This window comes from Rhamphochromis sp. 'chilingali' (assembly GCF_963969265.1).
Source record: "Rhamphochromis sp. 'chilingali' genome assembly, chromosome: 1".
Classification (NCBI taxonomy): Eukaryota; Metazoa; Chordata; class Actinopteri; order Cichliformes; family Cichlidae; genus Rhamphochromis; species Rhamphochromis sp. 'chilingali'.
In genome coordinates this window covers 58,039,335-58,058,303 of record NC_137929.1, presented here as the reverse complement: position 1 = coordinate 58,058,303, position 18,969 = coordinate 58,039,335, and the positions used below count along the sequence as shown (strand labels likewise).

At 38.6% G+C, this 18,969-nt stretch overlaps 1 protein-coding gene across 1 annotated transcript; it reads right to left on the bottom strand.

Annotated features, from left to right (window-relative positions):
* Positions 1-6,637: 6,637 nt before the first annotated feature.
* On the bottom strand, positions 6,638-12,708 carry LOC308409269 (outer mitochondrial transmembrane helix translocase-like; the record flags this gene model as incomplete). Its single annotated transcript, XM_080901878.1, has 7 exons — positions 6,638-7,161; positions 7,476-7,600; positions 9,145-9,195; positions 9,702-9,791; positions 10,591-10,697; positions 11,813-12,013; positions 12,663-12,708. 7 exons carry the CDS (start codon positions 12,706-12,708, stop codon positions 7,038-7,040), a joined length of 744 nt encoding a protein of 247 aa, XP_080758004.1. The 3' UTR covers positions 6,638-7,037.
* Positions 12,709-18,969: the final 6,261 nt, after the last annotated feature.

Below are 18,969 nucleotides of genomic sequence, written 5' to 3'. Positions count from 1 at the left end.
TGTCTGAACTCTGTCACAATACACAAGGGAGAGAGAACCGGGATGTTCATACTGCAGTTGAATAGAAAGATGGCACATCCAGCAAGTGCAGGGAAATGTGAGGAAGGTGTAAATTTTAATGAAGGTGAGCTAAGAGACTTTATGAACTACAAGACCTTTTAACCAGTGAATCCAGTTATTTAGTTTGACTAAAACTAGATGTGGGGAAAAAAAACCCAAAACATTTTGGTTAAAAAAGAAACTAAATTATTGGGGGGAAAAAATAAGTGATCTGTTTTCTTCTTTCTTTTTTTTTAACTTTAAAAATTATTAACTACAATAGAACAGGAAGTTAATTTTATTACCCTAAATTAAAAAAAAAAAATCTCTAATTTTGAAAATTAAGACTTTCAAATCCCATGAGCCAAACATTTTTCACAACAGAACATAAATAACAAATGTTAAAACTGAGAAATTTTACAATCCAATCATTTCAAATTTGATGCCTAATGTAAGTCTCAAAAATGCTCTTTTAGACAGGCAGAGACCTTCAAAAGACTCATTTGACGTGGACTGTTTCAAAGTGGGAAAGACTTCTGTGTTCAGACAAATCCAAGTTTGACATTCCTCTTGGTAATCGCGTATGCCACATTCTCCGAGCTAAAGAGGAGGGAGACCTAGAGTTCAGTTCAAAAGCCAGCATCTCTGATGGTGTGGAGGTGCGTAAGTGCATATGGTATGGGCAGCTTGTATGTTTGGGAAGGAACTATGAATACTGAATGTTTATAAAGGTTTTAGAGCAACATATGTTCCCCTCCGGATGACGTCTATTTCAGGGAAGGCCTTGTTTGTATTTGAGCAGGACAACACAAAACCACATATTGCAGCTACAACAGCATAACTTTGTCAGAGAAGAGTAGAACTAAGTCCTTCTTCACTGTGTTTCAAAAGAAGCTTCATGAAGGGGGGAAGGGAGCAAAGTTATGCTTCACAGCATAAACCACACTGTGAGCAAAGAGAGTTGAAAGGCCTCCCACACTGATACTGACTGTATGAGATGCATCTCATTCCAAAGACAAACATGTGACAGTCTCATGAAGTTAAAGAGCTCAGGCTCTGCTTACAAGCTGCACATCAATTAAAAACCATAAATAAAATTTAAAAACCATACAATAAACAGACAAAGAAATAAATAACAATAAAACAAATACATGAATGAAAACAGAAGATAAAAATAAATCAGTATATATTACAAATGTGACTGAAACCTTTATCAAAGCAACACCAAAACTCCAGCAAGTCATAAGTTTGATGCTCAGACACCTTCAAACTGATATGAAAAGAAGAGGAGATGCTGCACCCTGGTAAACAGGCCCCTGTCCCAACTATTCTGAGACCTGTAGCAGGCGATTTGAAATGAGCTCATTCAGTGGATGATGATGTAAAATATCTCACTTTAAATGTAGTATGTTATTTGTGTTCTGATAAATGTTGGTTCATGTAATTTGAATGTCTTTTAGTTTTCATTTTGTTCAAATTTAAAGAATGTCCCAACTTTTGTGGGTTTCAGGTTGTAGTTTAGTTTGGTAAAAATGTTTTCGCTGCCTGATGAGGCACTGATAAGAGTTTTTTATGACTTATTACAACTGCAAGTCAGACTGAGCCTGTGCAGACGCCTCTGTGTCAGGAAACATCTTCATCCTGCTATGGGGTCAAGTGATCAGTTACTGATAAATTTGCTTAATACAGCTTAGAAAGGAAACACAACTCACAGTCTGCATGTGAACACACACATATTCCACCTTCACTTTATTCTCATTAGTTATGTTGTTTGCTGAATCAGCTACAAGCTTGGATCCAGAAGACAGACACTATCTCTACTTTTAAGACTAGTTTTAAAACTTTCATTTGTGATAAAGCACATAGTTTGGGCTGGATCAGCTGTCCCTGAATCCTCCCTTAGTTATGCTGCAAAAGGCTGCTGGGGGATTCCCATGATGCACTGAGTGTTTCTTCTGCAGTCAAATGTTTCACTCTGTTCTTACACACAACTCTGCATTTAATTATTAGTTATTATTGATACTTGTTTCTCTTACACACTGTGTCTTTGTCCTGTCTTCCTCCCCTCACTGCCAACCAGTTGCAGTTTTTCTCACTTTCTTCGAATCTACACCCACTACGCCATATTGACAAAGTCTAATATAGGGTGCGGTTGATTAATCATTCACTCATTTGACTTTAGAGATACCTGAAGCTTTAAAATAGGAAAGGATAAAGTGGATCAGCAGGGAGAGGAAAACACAAGTGTGTATTTTTTTAACCTCTATAGAGACATTATAGATACATGTTTATATGATGTGCAAGAAACAGCACAGTTTGTGTATCAGTGAATTATGAGTAGTTCAACTTCAGGAAGTTTCATCCTGGTTAAACCTCATAAAAAACGTCCACCACCACTTTATGAAGCAGCTGGCTAAGAAAAAACAAACAAACAACTTTTCTTCAAAGTCAAGGAAAAATGATTAATCAAAGACAAAGGAAGGATGTTTTTGTTTTGTGGCATTTTAACCACAGCTCAGGCCTGAGATTTGAAATAATGTGCCAGTTGTTGCATGTCTTGTTCTGTTTAATTTCATAAAAGTATTTCTTGTCATGATGCATAGTATGAAATAATTTAGTTCAGCCAAACAGGAAACAGATGGTTCTTGTGAAGAGAAATTGTGGAAGGCAAAGGAACTCAGACTCAAGATATCTTAATACATGTGCACACATGGACGACCCCCCCTCATCGCCCAGATCCATCCCGCAGCAACGTGTGCAGGGCAGATATGAGTGAGAGGGAAGACCGCCCAGGGCATCCAGAACTTGCTTTATTTATACAAGTTTTCAAGGAAGTAGGAGTGGCAAAAACATTTCCATAAAAGGAAAAAGAGACTGTTAGCTTGTCAGTAGCTGAAACAAAGGAGGTAGTATGTATAGAAATGCAGACATTCAATAAAAGGGAAGAGAGAGAGAGGGGGAGCGCCAGTCTGTCTTGTTTAAAACCGGATGTCACCACATTCCTCTAAACATATGGCTTCAATCTCTCTCTCTCTGTGTTGGCTCCAATTCACAAACTCCTCTTCTTTAATGAAGCTACAACTAAGCATAATTCACAAAATTAAAATCTTTCATCAGTTCTTCTTAAAATAAAAGGGAAAAACTGCTGCTGATAAAAGAAGCTGCATCATTAATTTAACAGGAGAAGAATAGATATCAAATCAGCTCTCTGACCGGTCAGAACCGGCTCTGTACATATGTGAGTGCCAAGTTCCTGCTCTCATGTGAAATGTGCACAGTCTCCTCAGTGTGTTGCTACTGTATAGATAAACTAAGAGCAAACACACAAAATGAGTTACGCTGAGGCTGTTTTGGATTCAGATGATTTCATTTATTAATAAGTTGTTGTTCATTAACAACATTCAAGAGAGACAAAGAAAGTCAAACTGTTTCACTGTTTTGCTGCGACATAGCAGTCTAACAGCCGGGTGGGAAGCTCCCAACACTTCCTGTCTGCTTTCAGTCATTATAAACATTTTAATGAGATAAAGATCCCTGTGTGTGTGGCTCTGACGGATTAACAGAAGCTTTGCTGCTGAACTCTGTTTGGAGCCTCATGTTGATGCCACTAACAAAGAAGTTCACCAAAGTCTGTTCTTTTTAAGGAAAATGAGATCTTTTAATGTATCATCTGACACGTTGTCCTTGTTTTTTAGAAGTTTTATTGAACCTATTATTTCTTTCTGTATTGCTGCTTGGTTTGGTAACAAGAATCTGAAGAAGAAGAATTGGTTTGGACTTTTGGTAAAAACTGCCAGCAAAGTCTCAGGGCATCGGCAAGATTTTTGCATTTCTAACATGATTAAAGTCAATTTTGATTTTCTTTAGGTGCATTTAATCAAAGCAGAGCACTAACCGTCAGGAATGTCTGAGCTGGTGTGCACTGTGAGCTGGGCTGGGAGCTCCTGGCTTTTTACTTCTTGTACTCATTGTTGTGATTGCTGCTCTTTTGGTTTGTAGAAAACTGTAAATAGACAAATTCATTCCAACATCTCCCAAATGGACCAGCTGGCAGCTTTTCTGAAACCTCAGTATTTTTCTTCTTCTGTGATTAAGACGATGAAAGCACCAGCCTCATGTGACCTCAAGTATTAACAACAACAGCACAGCTTTTAACACTCCATTGTCACCAAGCCTTTAATCTAGACCTCCTGAGACATTTCCAACATCATGTGATGCTGGAAGCTCCTGTGCTGCCACCTGCTGGATGATTTATAAAACAGCGGTCACTGTGAGTGAACATTAAAGCTCAGTTGACAAGTTCAGATGTAGGAGTAAGTGAGGAGGCTTCCGAATGAAAGACTCAAAGTTTTTGTGAGTGTAGGAACACTGGGTTGTTTTTTTGTTTCATTTGCACTAAAGTAAAATTGTTGAGGGCTTTCTGAACTAAAGTTAAAATGAAATTTATCACAAACATAAACATATGAAGAGAAAAAAACTGAAACAAATCTGCAAAGATACACAGAAAAGAAGGTCAGACATCAACTAAGGAGAAACACAAGGACAAATGGAACAATATTATCATCCCTTATGTAGCAGGTTTATCAGAGAAACTCAGGAGAATCTTCTCCAAGCATGACATCCCAGTGTACTTGAGACTCAGCAACACACTCAGACAAAAACTGGTTTGTTCTAAGGGCAAAACTCCCAAACACAAACTTAACAACGTAGTATGTGCTGTACAGTGTGGCGAGGAATGCTCAGACCTCTACCTTGGAGAAACCAAACAGCCGCTCCTCAAAAAGTTGATTCTCTTCATCTGGACGTAGCGTTTTCAGTGGGAGAAATTTTTTGTCACCAATCCAAGTGACTTCTTCAGTCTCAGCTGACTGGAGGTTTCCCCACTCTTATGAACAGTACATTTGCACAATGACTGAAACCAGCCCACTGAAGGAACAATGGGCTGGGAGGTCATTTCCTTGATTATTAATATACAAATTCTCATGACCATTGATCAACAACCACTGATCAATGGCCATGAGTACCATTCACAGAGAGTTGGGGAATGGCTGCAATCACAGCATTGTAAGATGGTGACAGATGTACCCTTAGGCCCCTCCTCGATTCAGAGATGGTCTTTCCCTTTTCATGTAAATGGCCTCCTTGACTCCGAGCTCAAACCAGCGTTCCTCCCTGTCCAGGATGTTACATCCTCATCACTGAAAGAGTGTCCACTGGCCTGTAGGTGTAAATAGACTGCAGAGTCCTGGCCTGATATGTTAGCTCTTCTTGCCTTTCACAAATATCAAAGCTTTGACTAAAGTCCAGCTGGGATAACCACATTTACTCAGGGCCTTCTTGATGTGATGTTCTTGTTCTGGCCGCTGAGGACACACTCCATATTTTGCTGTGGCTTTCCAATGGACAACAAGGAAGTCAAACTAATGTAGCGTAGCTCATGTCACATTCAATTGTTTGATTGTTCAACTGGTCAATGGTATGACGTGGAAAAGAGGGTTTTTCCATTTGATACGAGACAATAATATAAACCACTGCAGCACAGTACCTGTTATACCTATAGCATGTAATCACTTTAATAAAATATTATGGTCAACAGTATTGTTCGCTGCACTGTCTATCAGGACAAGCAGAGATGAGTCCACTGTCAGAGGCCATAAGATCATTTGTAACCTTCACTAATGCTGTTTCTGTTAGTCTCATTCATGAGCAGTATTAGTTTTCTTTTAAGATCCAGAAGTCTGTGATGTGTTTCATAGTCTGTAGCAAGTGTTTTACACTTTACAATTAAAGGACCAAATAAATAAATCCACCCCACACAAATCAAATGTTACTCTGATTTTATTTTTGAGTAAACTCCAAAAATTCTAACAGAGAGCTGGTGCTTAGAATACAGTTGAATAAATATTAAAAAGAGATGATTTAATCATTTATGTACAGGCTGGAGTCTTCATGATCAACATGCTGGTTCAGATGCTGATCCTCTCAGTGGAATCGCACTTTCTCTTTTCTCCTTGTATAAAAAAAGATTTTTAATGTTAATTTAAATTCAAAATTCACAGTTTAAAAAGAAATCCAGCATAAATGAACATGTTATAATAAAGAAAAGTAAATGGTTGAGTCTAGCATGTGCTCCAGTGAGACATTAAACGTCAGTAAAACTATGCAGTTATGAAACGTAACTTTAATCTGAGCAAAAACAAATTTGCTCAGTTGTAAATAAAACAGTGAAGTAAACGTGACCTGACAGACAGAACCTGAGTGAATGAAGTCCAGTGTTTAACCGATGAGAGCTGAAACTCAGCAGAGGTTTTAAACCTGTGTGCCGGTGATTGGACATCAGCCGCTGATAAAGTGCTCTGTAGTTTTCTAAGACTTGCAGGTCAGGTTGAATGACACTAGTTAGGCACTGCCTACAAAGGAAAGGGCTGCCAAACTCCATATCTAGAAAATCTTTTTTTTTTTAACCCTTGTGTGGTGTTCGTATTTTTGTTACTCAGCCAGTGTTCATGGGTCTGGTGGACCCGCTAGAGTTTTGGCTTTCCAAATTAACACTATCAAACAATTTTATGTTAAATTACTCAACAGATGTTTACTTCATCCCAATTACAAGACATATGAACAGCAAACATGGTTAATTTTTTCCCTTTACCTTTGTTAGATCACATTTATGAATTAATGTGCTTCTCGTTTTTCTTTTATATAAAATGTTATAAATAAATCAGTTATAATCAAGTGGAGTGAGTGGAAAGACACAACACATTTACACGTGAAAAAATAATTAATTGTTTAATTTTTCTTTTGACATAAACTGAACACGGGTCTCACAGACCCGAACACCATACAAGGGTTAAACCCTCTCCTGTCTGGAAGCTTTTGGAATCAGAATTGGGATCTGAATGCTGTGGTTCTGAACACATTTTACTTTTGCAAGAGCAGCTATATAGTCTAGGTTCCCCTTGTTTATTTATTCATTTCTATGTGTTGTTTCAGTTATTACATTATGAATAGTATGACAATGCCTCATCCAGTGTCAGGCCACCCGGACTCTTGGACTCCTTCATCTTTGTTGTGGCCTTCTGGAGGTCATCCTGACTAATTGGACGGATGCAGTCATCTGAAAGGCTGAGAGAAAGAAATCAGACGTTTAGCAAACAGCAAGTGAACTTCTGAACTTTATAAGAGCAGCTCTGCATCACTCAGTTCAATCATAAAAATGCCTGCACACTGAGAGAGTGAAAAGGAAAAAAAGATGATTTTCACTTGTGCTGTATTTGTCCTAATTAGCATGAAAAAGTGAATATCATCAGAATATTTATTTTATTAGTAATTGATAATACCTATTTGTCAAAATATTGACTTTTATCAATATGTCCATTTTAAAACATGAAACGTCCTGACACTCTACCCACTCTGACCTGGAAATACCAAACACCTACGTGTCAGAATCCATGATTTCTCGGACACACAGCAGTGCTGCCTCACGACAAATCTCTTTGAGGTCACTTCCTGAGAAACCTTCAGTTTCCCTGGCGATGTGGCTGAGGTTAGTCAGTGGATCCACCTACAGAGGCAGAATCAGTCTATCAATGAATCTAGGTATCATTGTAAATCAGAATTTGCCATTTAAAACTTACATTCAAAGGCTTGTGTCTAAGTTAAAACTAAAACTAAGTTTAGAAATCAATCCTGTGTGTGCCTCCAGGTGAGAAACACTTGATTCGTGCAACTGTTTTACCTTTATTGGATTATGGTGAGCTGCTTTTTCTGAATGCACCAGCCCACTAACTAAAGGGGTTATGGAAATCGTCTACATTATTGTTCTGTGTATGCTGCTGCTCCTTCTCTTATATTTGCAGACTTTCCCATTGGTTGGTCTTTATCTATAAATCTCTCCCTCTTATTTATGTGTTTATATGCATAAAAATCATAACAATGCAGCCCTTGTTCTCACAATATCATACAGTTGATTGTCCCACAAATCAAAACACAATTAGGAGTTAGGCTTTGAAATACGCCGCCTCTGTCTCCTGGAATAATCTGCAAAAGGAACTGAAATTGTCAGAAATGGTTACCTTCAGTAAAAGAATGAGAGAACAACTCTTTTAGTCAGCGTGATTTTTTAATGCCACTCTTAACTGATCTGTTAAGAGTGGAAAAGTGTCTTGAAGTTCTCCAGAGGCCTGGTAATGAGCTAATTCATTTAATTCAGGTGTGTTGACTTTAGGCCCGCCCCTATTTTCTCATATTAAGTGAGAAGAAGAAGAAGAAAATCTCAATGTATCATGGGAACCCCCCAGCAGCCTACACCTACTGCAGCATAACTAAGGGAGGATTCAGGGTCACCTGGTCCAGCCCTAACTATATGCTTTAGCAAAAAGAAACGTTTGAAGCCTAATCTTGAAAGTAGAGATCGTGTCTGTCTCCCGAATCCAAACTGGAAGCTGGTTTAATAGAAAAGGGGTCTGAAAACTGAAGGCTCTGCCAGGAAATTAAAGGCCATCCAGGTCTTTATGTCTTTAAGACATTCCTGCAGTTTAACTAATTGGTGTGTGTTATCTCACTTCATAGATAGACAGACCTGGGTGTCATCTGCATGGCAGTGGAAATGTATGCTAGGTCTTCTAATGATGCTGCCTAAGGGAAGCATGTATAATGTAAACAGAATTGGTCCTAGCACTGAACCCTGTGGAACTCCATAATTAACCTCAGTGTGAGAAGAGGACTCTCCATTTACATGCACAAATTGGAGTCTATTAGATAGATATGATACAAACCACTGCAGCGCATTACCTGTAATACCTACAGCATGTTCTAATCGCTCTAATAGGATATTATGGTCGACAGTATCGAATGCTGCACTGAGGTCTAGCAGGACAAGCACAGACACGAGTCCACTGTCAGAGGCCATAAGAAGATCATTTGTAACCTTCACTAAAGCTTTCCTTTTCTTCACTCATTTTTATTATTGTGGATTTAATGTTTCTTTGGCTTCATGTACTAACTACATTAAAAGAGCAGAAGAAGAACCATGTTGGTAAAATAATGTAAGATCATAAGGATTAATATCTCAGTCACATGACTTTTTCCCTTTTGCTGTGAACTTACCGTCTCATTCTCCAGGATCAGTCTGAGTATCTGCTTGCGCTGCTCAATGTTCTGCAGAAACAAACACACTGTCAGACTAGTTTTATCCTCACACACACCCCTGTCTGACGGTGGTGTGCGCCATAGATTATGTCTCATATGCTGGTGCATGCCGCCTTTACGGTATCACTTCAGCTGGTCATGCACCACTCTGTTTTTGTAACCTAGTACACCACCGCAGATGAAGACATGAGCGTTAGAGCTTTGTCAGTTTTTGCTGCATTTTAATGATGTATCATTAGAGAAACACAAGACTTCTTGGGATGCTTTTCTTTAGGTTTGACGTCTTCACTGCTTTATTCCTTCTAATGTGGTGATATTATCTGAGTAGTGACACCTGCCATTCAGGAGAATACCGCAGCATCCAGCCTTAACAGGATAAATAGAAATGAATGTGTGATGATGTTGCCACGGCACGCAAACCGACCAATGCAGAGGGTACACTGCTGCGTTCAGTATGCTTTTTGTTTGTTGGTTTGTTTTTAAAAAACAGTCAGACTTATTTTAAAAGGACATACAGGCAGCTTGATGTGGATCTTGGTGGGCATCCTCCTCAAGATGGCAGGGTCTATGTCCTCAGGACGATTGGTGGCTCCCATAATGATCACCTGACAAAGTACACTTTCAATCAGATTTACATACAGACTGAATCTTCGAAGAACATTTTATTGATCATCTGATCGTTTATGTTCAGGATTCACATGTATTGCGTAGATTATGGAGAGAAATTGGGTTCAAAAGGGTTGCAAATAGGGGTGGTTTTAAAAACAAAATCCCAATTCTAATCGATTTTAGGTCAGGGTCTTTCTGTGTGGAGTCAGCTGACATCTGGGATAGGCTCCAAAGCCCCCCGCAACCCTGAAAAAGATAAGTGGAAGCAAATAGATGGATGGATAATTGATTTTAATTTGAATAATCCAATACTGATTCATTAAATCCTAAAATCAATGTTTAAATATAAATGTATTTTAGCAGAATCTCAGCTTAAAGCTCACAAAACTATTTTAACAACCTCCAAACTGTTAAAAGAGCAAACGATTAAAGAGCAGGTAAATGGATTGATTCTCTAAAAAGATGTAAACATAAAACACAAATCATTTACTTGTACACGCCGTTGGCATGAAAGCAAACATCTTATTCTGAAACTGCAAAAAGTTGATGCAAATTTAACTGAACTATGAGCAAAAATGGCTAAAAACTACAGTTTTGCTTTATGGCCTATGGAAGTGAGTCCTCAAACGTTACACACAAATTCCTGTAAACATTTGTGAATCAATTTATGCTTGTGGATCACCCTGTATGCATTTGCAACCCTTTTGAGACAAATTCCTCTCCATAATACGTCCACAGCTCAGTGAATTTCTTGAGACTCCATATTGAACCTAAACATTTCAGACGTGTGCATACCTGGCACTGGTGGTCTGTTTCGAGTCCATCCCACAAACTCATAAACTGAGCCTTCATCATAGCTGTGACTTCATGATCTCTGCTGGATCGACTCCTCAGAAAGGAATCTGTTCAAACACACAGAATAGTTTTATCATCTCAGTTATGATTTCATTGTTTGAAAATGTTTTGCCTCTTTTTTTGCTTCTATGGTATTTGTCAAAATGTATACAGTTAAGACCAAATATTAAAATACATTCACGTCTCTCTTTGAACCGTTTGTGCAGACCAAATTCACTGAAAGCAGAATCAGTTTCTTTATATGTTTAATTTATGTTTAAGAAAATTCTACATTTTAAGGTAGTACATGGAAAATATCGCCACTAAATGTTAGCAGGTTGTAGTCAAGTGAATTTTGTTTTCTTTCCCTTCCCAATTAAATTGTATAATCCTACAGTGTCATGGTCCTGGCTCATTTGAATCAGTGTTTTGTGTTTTTGTATTTTCGTGTTATTTTGTGTTATACTTTATGGTTAAGTTTCTTTAGTTAGTCTTGAGTTAATTCCTATATTGCCAAGGTTTTTCTGTTTAGCTCCTTCATTATATATTATTTATTTATTTGTCTTTGCCCTCTGTGCCGCTCTCCATCTCTGTCTGTCTTTATATATGTTGTGTGAGCCTCTCTAGGAGCAACTTGTGTTCCATTCTATGTTTCCCGTCATGTCTCCTCTCGCTCGTGTCCCATCGCTCCCTCTCGTCTGCCTCTCCTCTCCATCATGTTCCTCTATTTCCTGTTTTATTGTGAAGGCCCTTTGTCCCTGTAGCTGTGTCCCAAAACCTAGGCCACATCCTCCCGAGGCCGCATTTGAAGGCTGATTACTTCACAGCCAGCGATGAAGCCTGTCCCAATTCAAAGGCCACTCCAAATGCAGCCGACAAATGCGTCCTTCATTTCCCTGGATTTGAAGGATGGGTTATTTTCATTTCAGCTAATAAAACTTTATATAATAAAGCTGTTTTGAGTTAACATCCTGCCTACGGGCCTGCATTTGGATCCTTTCCTTCCTGCACTACACAGTCGATTCATGACATAAAGTGGGCATTGTAAGCAAAGCACACAGTTTAACAAAAAAAAAAACTATTTTTCAAACTTAATTTGTCAAAATGATTTCCACTTTAACAGAGAGAGATAAACTGTATGTGTGTATGTGTGTGCGCGCATCTGTGTGTGTGTCTTTCTCACCTATCTCGTCGATGAAGATGATTGTTGGGCCCAGTTTGGAGGCCAGTGAGAACACAGCAGCAGTCAGTTTCTGGGACTCTCCGTACCATTTGTCTGTCAGCGTGCTCGGCTTCAAGTTGATGAAAGCAAAGCCCGCCTCTTTTGCTGTTGCCTTGGCGATGAGTGTTTTACCACATCCTGGGGGTCCATACAGCAGCACACCTGTGTGAAGACAGTGGGATTTTGTATTATTTTGCCGATTGCTAGAAATCAAACTACCATGAAAGTAACAGCTTGTTGCTCGCCTACGGACTCAAATGTCCCATCGATGGCAATAGCTCATCTCTCTCACACACACTGTGGACACATAGGGCTGGGTATCAGCTCTGATTTCTATGACTGATTTGATTTCGATTCACAAGGTCCCGATTTATCCCATTTCCTGATTCAGTTTGATTAGATTCAATTCATTTCAGGTTGACTCAGACAACCTGAAATAATTCTGATCATTTATTAGTACATATCAGAATCAGAATACTTTATTAATCCCTAAGGAAAATATGTGGGTTGCCGTTGCTCCAAGACAGTAACAGACTAGACTATTTAACAATAAGTTACAGATACAGATTTAAGAAATATCTTTTTTTTTTTATATATAAGAACAAAGCTGGCACTTGTGAGTTTTCATCAGGGGTGTGAGAATCACAGCAGAAGCCTTTGTGTCAAAGTAACTGAGGATAAAACACAGAAAAACATGAAATTATGTTCATCCACCTCCTTCTCCCTGGTGTCCTAGACCTCCTTCTCCTTCTCCTCAACCTCTTCCTTTGCATGTCTTTGGATCCATTGTTTCAAACCTGAATGAGCTGACTTTGGCCCTTTTGTCCATCAAAGTTTCTGATTGGTGTGTGATACATTTTGACTTCGTAATTGTGTAGTAACTGAGCTAAAGCTGTGCTGATTCGAGTTAACATTACTGACTGCTTTCTAAGTGACAACATGGTGTCAGCACTGACAAATGTACGAATATGTGTGTAGAGTTTTACAGTAACAGTTCACCATATCTGACTCATGTGGTAAAGCAGCAGCATAGTGTTTATAGTTCAGGGAAATGGCTGTGCTTTTTGGGAAGTGGCATTAAGGTTTTGAAATTTGGGTTCACAAGATTGGTTGTAGTGTTTAAGCAATTGAGAAAAACGTTATTATTATTATTATTATTATTATTATGTTTTTGTTGTTTTTAATAGTTTTCTTTTTTCCCTCTGTCTGAACTCTGTCACAATACACGAGGGAGAGAGAACCAGGATGTTCATACTGCAGTTGAATAGAAAGATGGCACATCCAGCAAGTGCAGGGAAATGTGAGGAAGGTGTAGATTTTAATGAAGGTGAGCTAAGAGACTTTATGAACTACAAGACCTTTTAACCAGTGAATCCAGTTATTTAGTTTGACTAAAACTAGATGTGGGGAAAAAAAAACCAAAACATTTTGGTTAAAAAAGAAACTAAATTATTGGGGGGAAAAAATAAGTGATCTGTTTTCTTCTTTCTTTTTTTTTTAACTTTAAAAATTATTAACTACAATAGAACAGGAAGTTAATTTTATTACCCTAAATTAAAAAAAAAAATCTCTAATTTTGAAAATTAAGACTTTCAAATCCCATGAGCCAAACATTTTTCACAACAGAACATAAATAACAAATGTTAAAACTGAGAAATTTTACAATCCAATCATTTCAAATTTGATGCCTAATGTAAGTCTCAAAAATGCTCTTTTAGACAGGCAGAGACCTTCAAAAGACTCATTTGACGTGGACTGTTTCAAAGTGGGAAAGACTTCTGTGTTCAGACAAATCCAAGTTTGACATTCCTCTTGGTAATCGCGTATGCCACATTCTCCGAGCTAAAGAGGAGGGAGACCTAGAGTTCAGTTCAAAAGCCAGCATCTCTGATGGTGTGGAGGTGCGTAAGTGCATACGGTATGGGCAGCTTGTATGTTTGGGAAGGAACTATGAATACTGAATGTTTATAAAGGTTTTAGAGCAACATATGCTCCCCTCCAGATGACGTCTATTTCAGGGAAGGCCTTGTTTGTATTTGAGCAGGACAACACAAAACCACATATTGCAGCTACAACAGCATAACTTTGTCAGAGAAGAGTAGAACTAAGTCCTTCTTCACTGTGTTTCAAAAGAAGCTTCATGAAGGGGGGAAGGGAGCAAAGTTATGCTTCACAGCATAAACCACACTGTGAGCAAAGAGAGTTGAAAGGCCTCCCACACTGATACTGACTGTATGAGATGCATCTCATTCCAAAGACAAACATGTGACAGTCTCATGAAGTTAAAGAGCTCAGGCTCTGCTTACAAGCTGCACATCAATTAAAAACCATAAATAAAATTTAAAAACCATACAATAAACAGACAAAGAAATAAATAACAATAAAACAAATACATGAATGAAAACAGAAGATAAAAATAAATCAGTATATATTACAAATGTGACTGAAACCTTTATCAAAGCAACACCAAAACTCCAGCAAGTCATAAGTTTGATGCTCAGACACCTTCAAACTGATATGAAAAGAAGAGGAGATGCTGCACCCTGGTAAACAGGCCCCTGTCCCAACTATTCTGAGACCTGTAGCAGGCGATTTGAAATGAGCTCATTCAGTGGATGATGATGTAAAATATCTCACTTTAAATGTAGTATGTTATTTGTGTTCTGATAAATGTTGGTTCATGTAATTTGAATGTCTTTTAGTTTTCATTTTGTTCAAATTTAAAGAATGTCCCAACTTTTGTGGGTTTCAGGTTGTAGTTTAGTTTGGTAAAAATGTTTTCGCTGCCTGATGAGGCACTGATAAGAGTTTTTTATGACTTATTACAACTGCAAGTCAGACTGAGCCTGTGCAGACGCCTCTGTGTCAGGAAACATCTTCATCCTGCTGTGGGGTCAAGTGATCAGTTACTGATAAATTTGCTTAATACAGCTTAGAAAGGAAACACAACTCACAGTCTGCATGTGAACACACACATATTCCACCTTCACTTTATTCTCATTAGTTATGTTGTTTGCTGAATCAGCTACAAGCTTGGATCCAGGAGACAGACACTATCTCTACTTTTAAGACTAGTTTTAAAACTTTCATTTGTGATAAAGCACATAGTTAGGGCTGGATCAGCTGTCCCTGAATGCTCCCTTAGTTATGCTGCAAAAGGCTGCTGGGGGATTCCCATGATGCACTGAGTGTTTCTTCTGCAGTCAAATGTTTCACTCTGTTCTTACACACAACTCTGCATTTAATTATTAGTTATTATTGATACTTGTTTCTCTTACACACTGTGTCTTTGTCCTGTCTTCCTCCCCTCACTGCCAACCAGTTGCAGTTTTTCTCACTTTCTTCGAATCTACACCCACTACGCCATATTGACAAAGTCTAATATAGGGTGCGGTTGATTAATCATTCACTCATTTGACTTTAGAGATACCTGAAGCTTTAAAATAGGAAAGGATAAAGTGGATCAGCAGGGAGAGGAAAACACAAGTGTGTATTTTTTTAACCTCTATAGAGACATTATATTATAGATACATGTTTATATGATGTGCAAGAAACAGCACAGTTTGTGTATCAGTGAATTATGAGTAGTTCAACTTCAGGAAGTTTCATCCTGGTTAAACCTCATAAAAAACGTCCACCACCACTTTATGAAGCAGCTGGCTAAGAAAAAACAAACAAACAACTTTTCTTCAAAGTCAAGGAAAAATGATTAATCAAAGACAAAGGAAGGATGTTTTTGTTTTGTGGCATTTTAACCACAGCTCAGGCCTGAGATTTGAAATAATGTGCCAGTTGTTGCATGTCTTGTTCTGTTTAATTTCATAAAAGTATTTCTTGTCATGATGCATAGTATGAAATAATTTAGTTCAGCCAAACAGGAAACAGATGGTTCTTGTGAAGAGAAATTGTAGAAGGCAAAGGAACTCAGACTCAAGATATCTTAATACATGTGCACACATGGACGACCCCCCCTCATCGCCCAGATCCATCCCGCAGCAACGTGTGCAGGGCAGATATGAGTGAGAGGGAAGACCGCCCAGGGCATCCAGAACTTGCTTTATTTATACAAGTTTTCAAGGAAGTAGGAGTGGCAAAAACATTTCCATAAAAGGAAAAAGAGACTGTTAGCTTGTCAGTAGCTGAAACAAAGGAGGTAGTATGTATAGAAATGCAGACATTCAATAAAAGGGAAGAGAGAGAGAGGGGGAGCGCCAGTCTGTCTTGTTTAAAACCGGATGTCACCACATTCCTCTAAACATATGGCTTCAATCTCTCTCTCTCTGTGTTGGCTCCAATTCACAAACTCCTCTTCTTTAATGAAGCTACAACTAAGCATAATTCACAAAATTAAAATCTTTCATCAGTTCTTCTTAAAATAAAAGGGAAAAACTGCTGCTGATAAAAGAAGCTGCATCATTAATTTAACAGGAGAAGAATAGATATCAAATCAGCTCTCTGACCGGTCAGAACCGGCTCTGTACATATGTGAGTGCCAAGTTCCTGCTCTCATGTGAAATGTGCACAGTCTCCTCAGTGTGTTGCTACTGTATAGATAAACTAAGAGCAAACACACAAAATGAGTTACGCTGAGGCTGTTTTGGATTCAGATGATTTCATTTATTAATAAGTTGTTGTTCATTAACAACATTCAAGAGAGACAAAGAAAGTCAAACTGTTTCACTGTTTTGCTGCGACATAGCAGTCTAACAGCCGGGTGGGAAGGTCCCAACACTTCCTGTCTGCTTTCAGTCATTATAAACATTTTAATGAGATAAAGATCCCTGTGTGTGTGGCTCTGATGGATTAACAGAAGCTTTGCTGCTGAACTCTGTTTGGAGCCTCATGTTGATGCCACTAACAAAGAAGTTCACCAAAGTCTGTTCTTTTTAAGGAAAATGAGATCTTTTAATGTATCATCTGACACGTTGTCCTTGTTTTTTAGAAGTTTTATTGAACCTATTATTTCTTTCTGTATTGCTGCTTGGTTTGGTAACAAGAATCTGAAGAAGAAGAATTGGTTTGGACTTTTGGTAAAAACTGCCAGCAAAGTCTCAGGGCATCGGCAAGATTTTTGCATTTCTAACATGATTAAAGTCAATTTTGATTTTCTTTAGGTGTGTTTAATCAAAGCAGAGAACTAACCGTCAGGAATGTCTGAGCTGGTGTGTACTGTGAGCTGGGCTGGGAGCTCCTGGCTTTTTACTTCTTGTACTCATTGTTGTGATTGCTGCTCTTTTGGTTTGTAGAAAACTGTAAATAGACAAATTCATTCCAACATCTCCCAAATGGACCAGCTGGCAGCTTTTCTGAAACCTCAGTATTTTTCTTCTTCTGTGATTAAGACGATGAAAGCACCAGCCTCATGTGACCTCAAGTATTAACAACAACAGCACAGCTTTTAACACTCCATTGTCACCAAGCCTTTAATCTAGACCTCCTGAGACATTTCCAACATCATGTGATGCTGGAAGCTCCTGTGCTGCCACCTGCTGGATGATTTATAAAACAGCGGTCACTGTGAGTGAACATTAAAGCTCAGTTGACAAGTTCAGATGTAGGAGTAAGTGAGGAGGCTTCCGAATGAAAGACTCAAAGTTTTTGTGAGTGTAGGAACACTGGGTTGTTTTTTTGTTTCATTTGCACTAAAGTAAAATTGTTGAGGGCTTTCTGAACTAAAGTTAAAATGAAATTTATCACAAACATAAACATATGAAGAGAAAAAAACTGAAACAAATCTGCAAAGATACACAGAAAAGAAGGTCAGACATCAACTAAGGAGAAACACAAGGACAAATGGAACAATATTATCATCCCTTATGTAGCAGGTTTATCAGAGAAACTCAGGAGAATCTTCTCCAAGCATGACATCCCAGTGTACTTGAGACTCAGCAACACACTCAGACAAAAACTGGTTTGTTCTAAGGGCAAAACTCCCAAACACAAACTTAACAACGTAGTATATGCTGTACAGTGTGGCGAGGAATGCTCAGACCTCTACCTTGGAGAAACCAAACAGCCGCTCCTCAAAAAGTTGATTCTCTTCATCTGGACGTAGCGTTTTCAGTGGGAGAAATTTTTTGTCACTAATCCAAGTGACTTCTTCAGTCTCAGCTGACTGCAGGTTTCCCCACTCTTATAAACAGTACATTTGCACAATGACTGAAACCAGCCCACTGAAGGAACAATGGGCTGGGAGGTCATTTCCTTGATTATTAATATACAAATTCTCATGACCATTGATCAACAACCACTGATCAATGGCCATGAGTACCATTCACAGAGAGTTGGGGAATGGCTGCAATCACAGCATTGTAAGATGGTGACAGATGTACCCTTAGGCCCCCTCCTCGATTCAGAGATGGTCTTTCCCTTTTCATGTAAATGGCCTCCTTGACTCCGAGCTCAAACCAGCGTTCCTCCCTGTCGAGGATGTGTACATCCTCATCACTGAAAGAGTGTCCACTGGCCTGTAGGTGTAAATAGACTGCAGAGTCCTGGCCTGATATGTTAGCTCTTCTTGCCTTTCACAAATATCAAAGCTTTGACTAAAGTCCAGCTGGGATAACCACATTTACTCAGGGCCTTCTTGATGTGATGTTCTTGTTCTGGCCACTGAGGACACACTCCATATTTTGCTGTGGCTTTCCAATGGACAACAAGGAAGTCAAACTAATGTAGCGTAGCTCATGTCACATTCAATTGTTTGATTGTTCAACTGGTCAATGGTATGAAGTGGAAAAGAGGGTTTTTCCATTTGATACGAGACAATAATATAAACCACTGCAGCACAGTACCTGTTATACCTATAGCATGTAATCACTTTAATAAAATATTATGGTCAACAGTATTGTTCGCTGCACTGTCTATCAGGACAAGCAGAGATGAGTCCACTGTCAGAGGCCATAAGATCATTTGTAACCTTCACTAATGCTGTTTCTGTTAGTCTCATTCATGAGCAGTATTAGTTTTCTTTTAAGATCCAGAAGTCTGTGATGTGTTTCATAGTCTGTAGCAAGTGTTTTACAATTAAAGGACCAAATAAATAAATCCACCCCACACAAATCAAATGTTACTCTGATTTTATTTTTGAGTAAACTCCAAAAATTCTAACAGAGAGC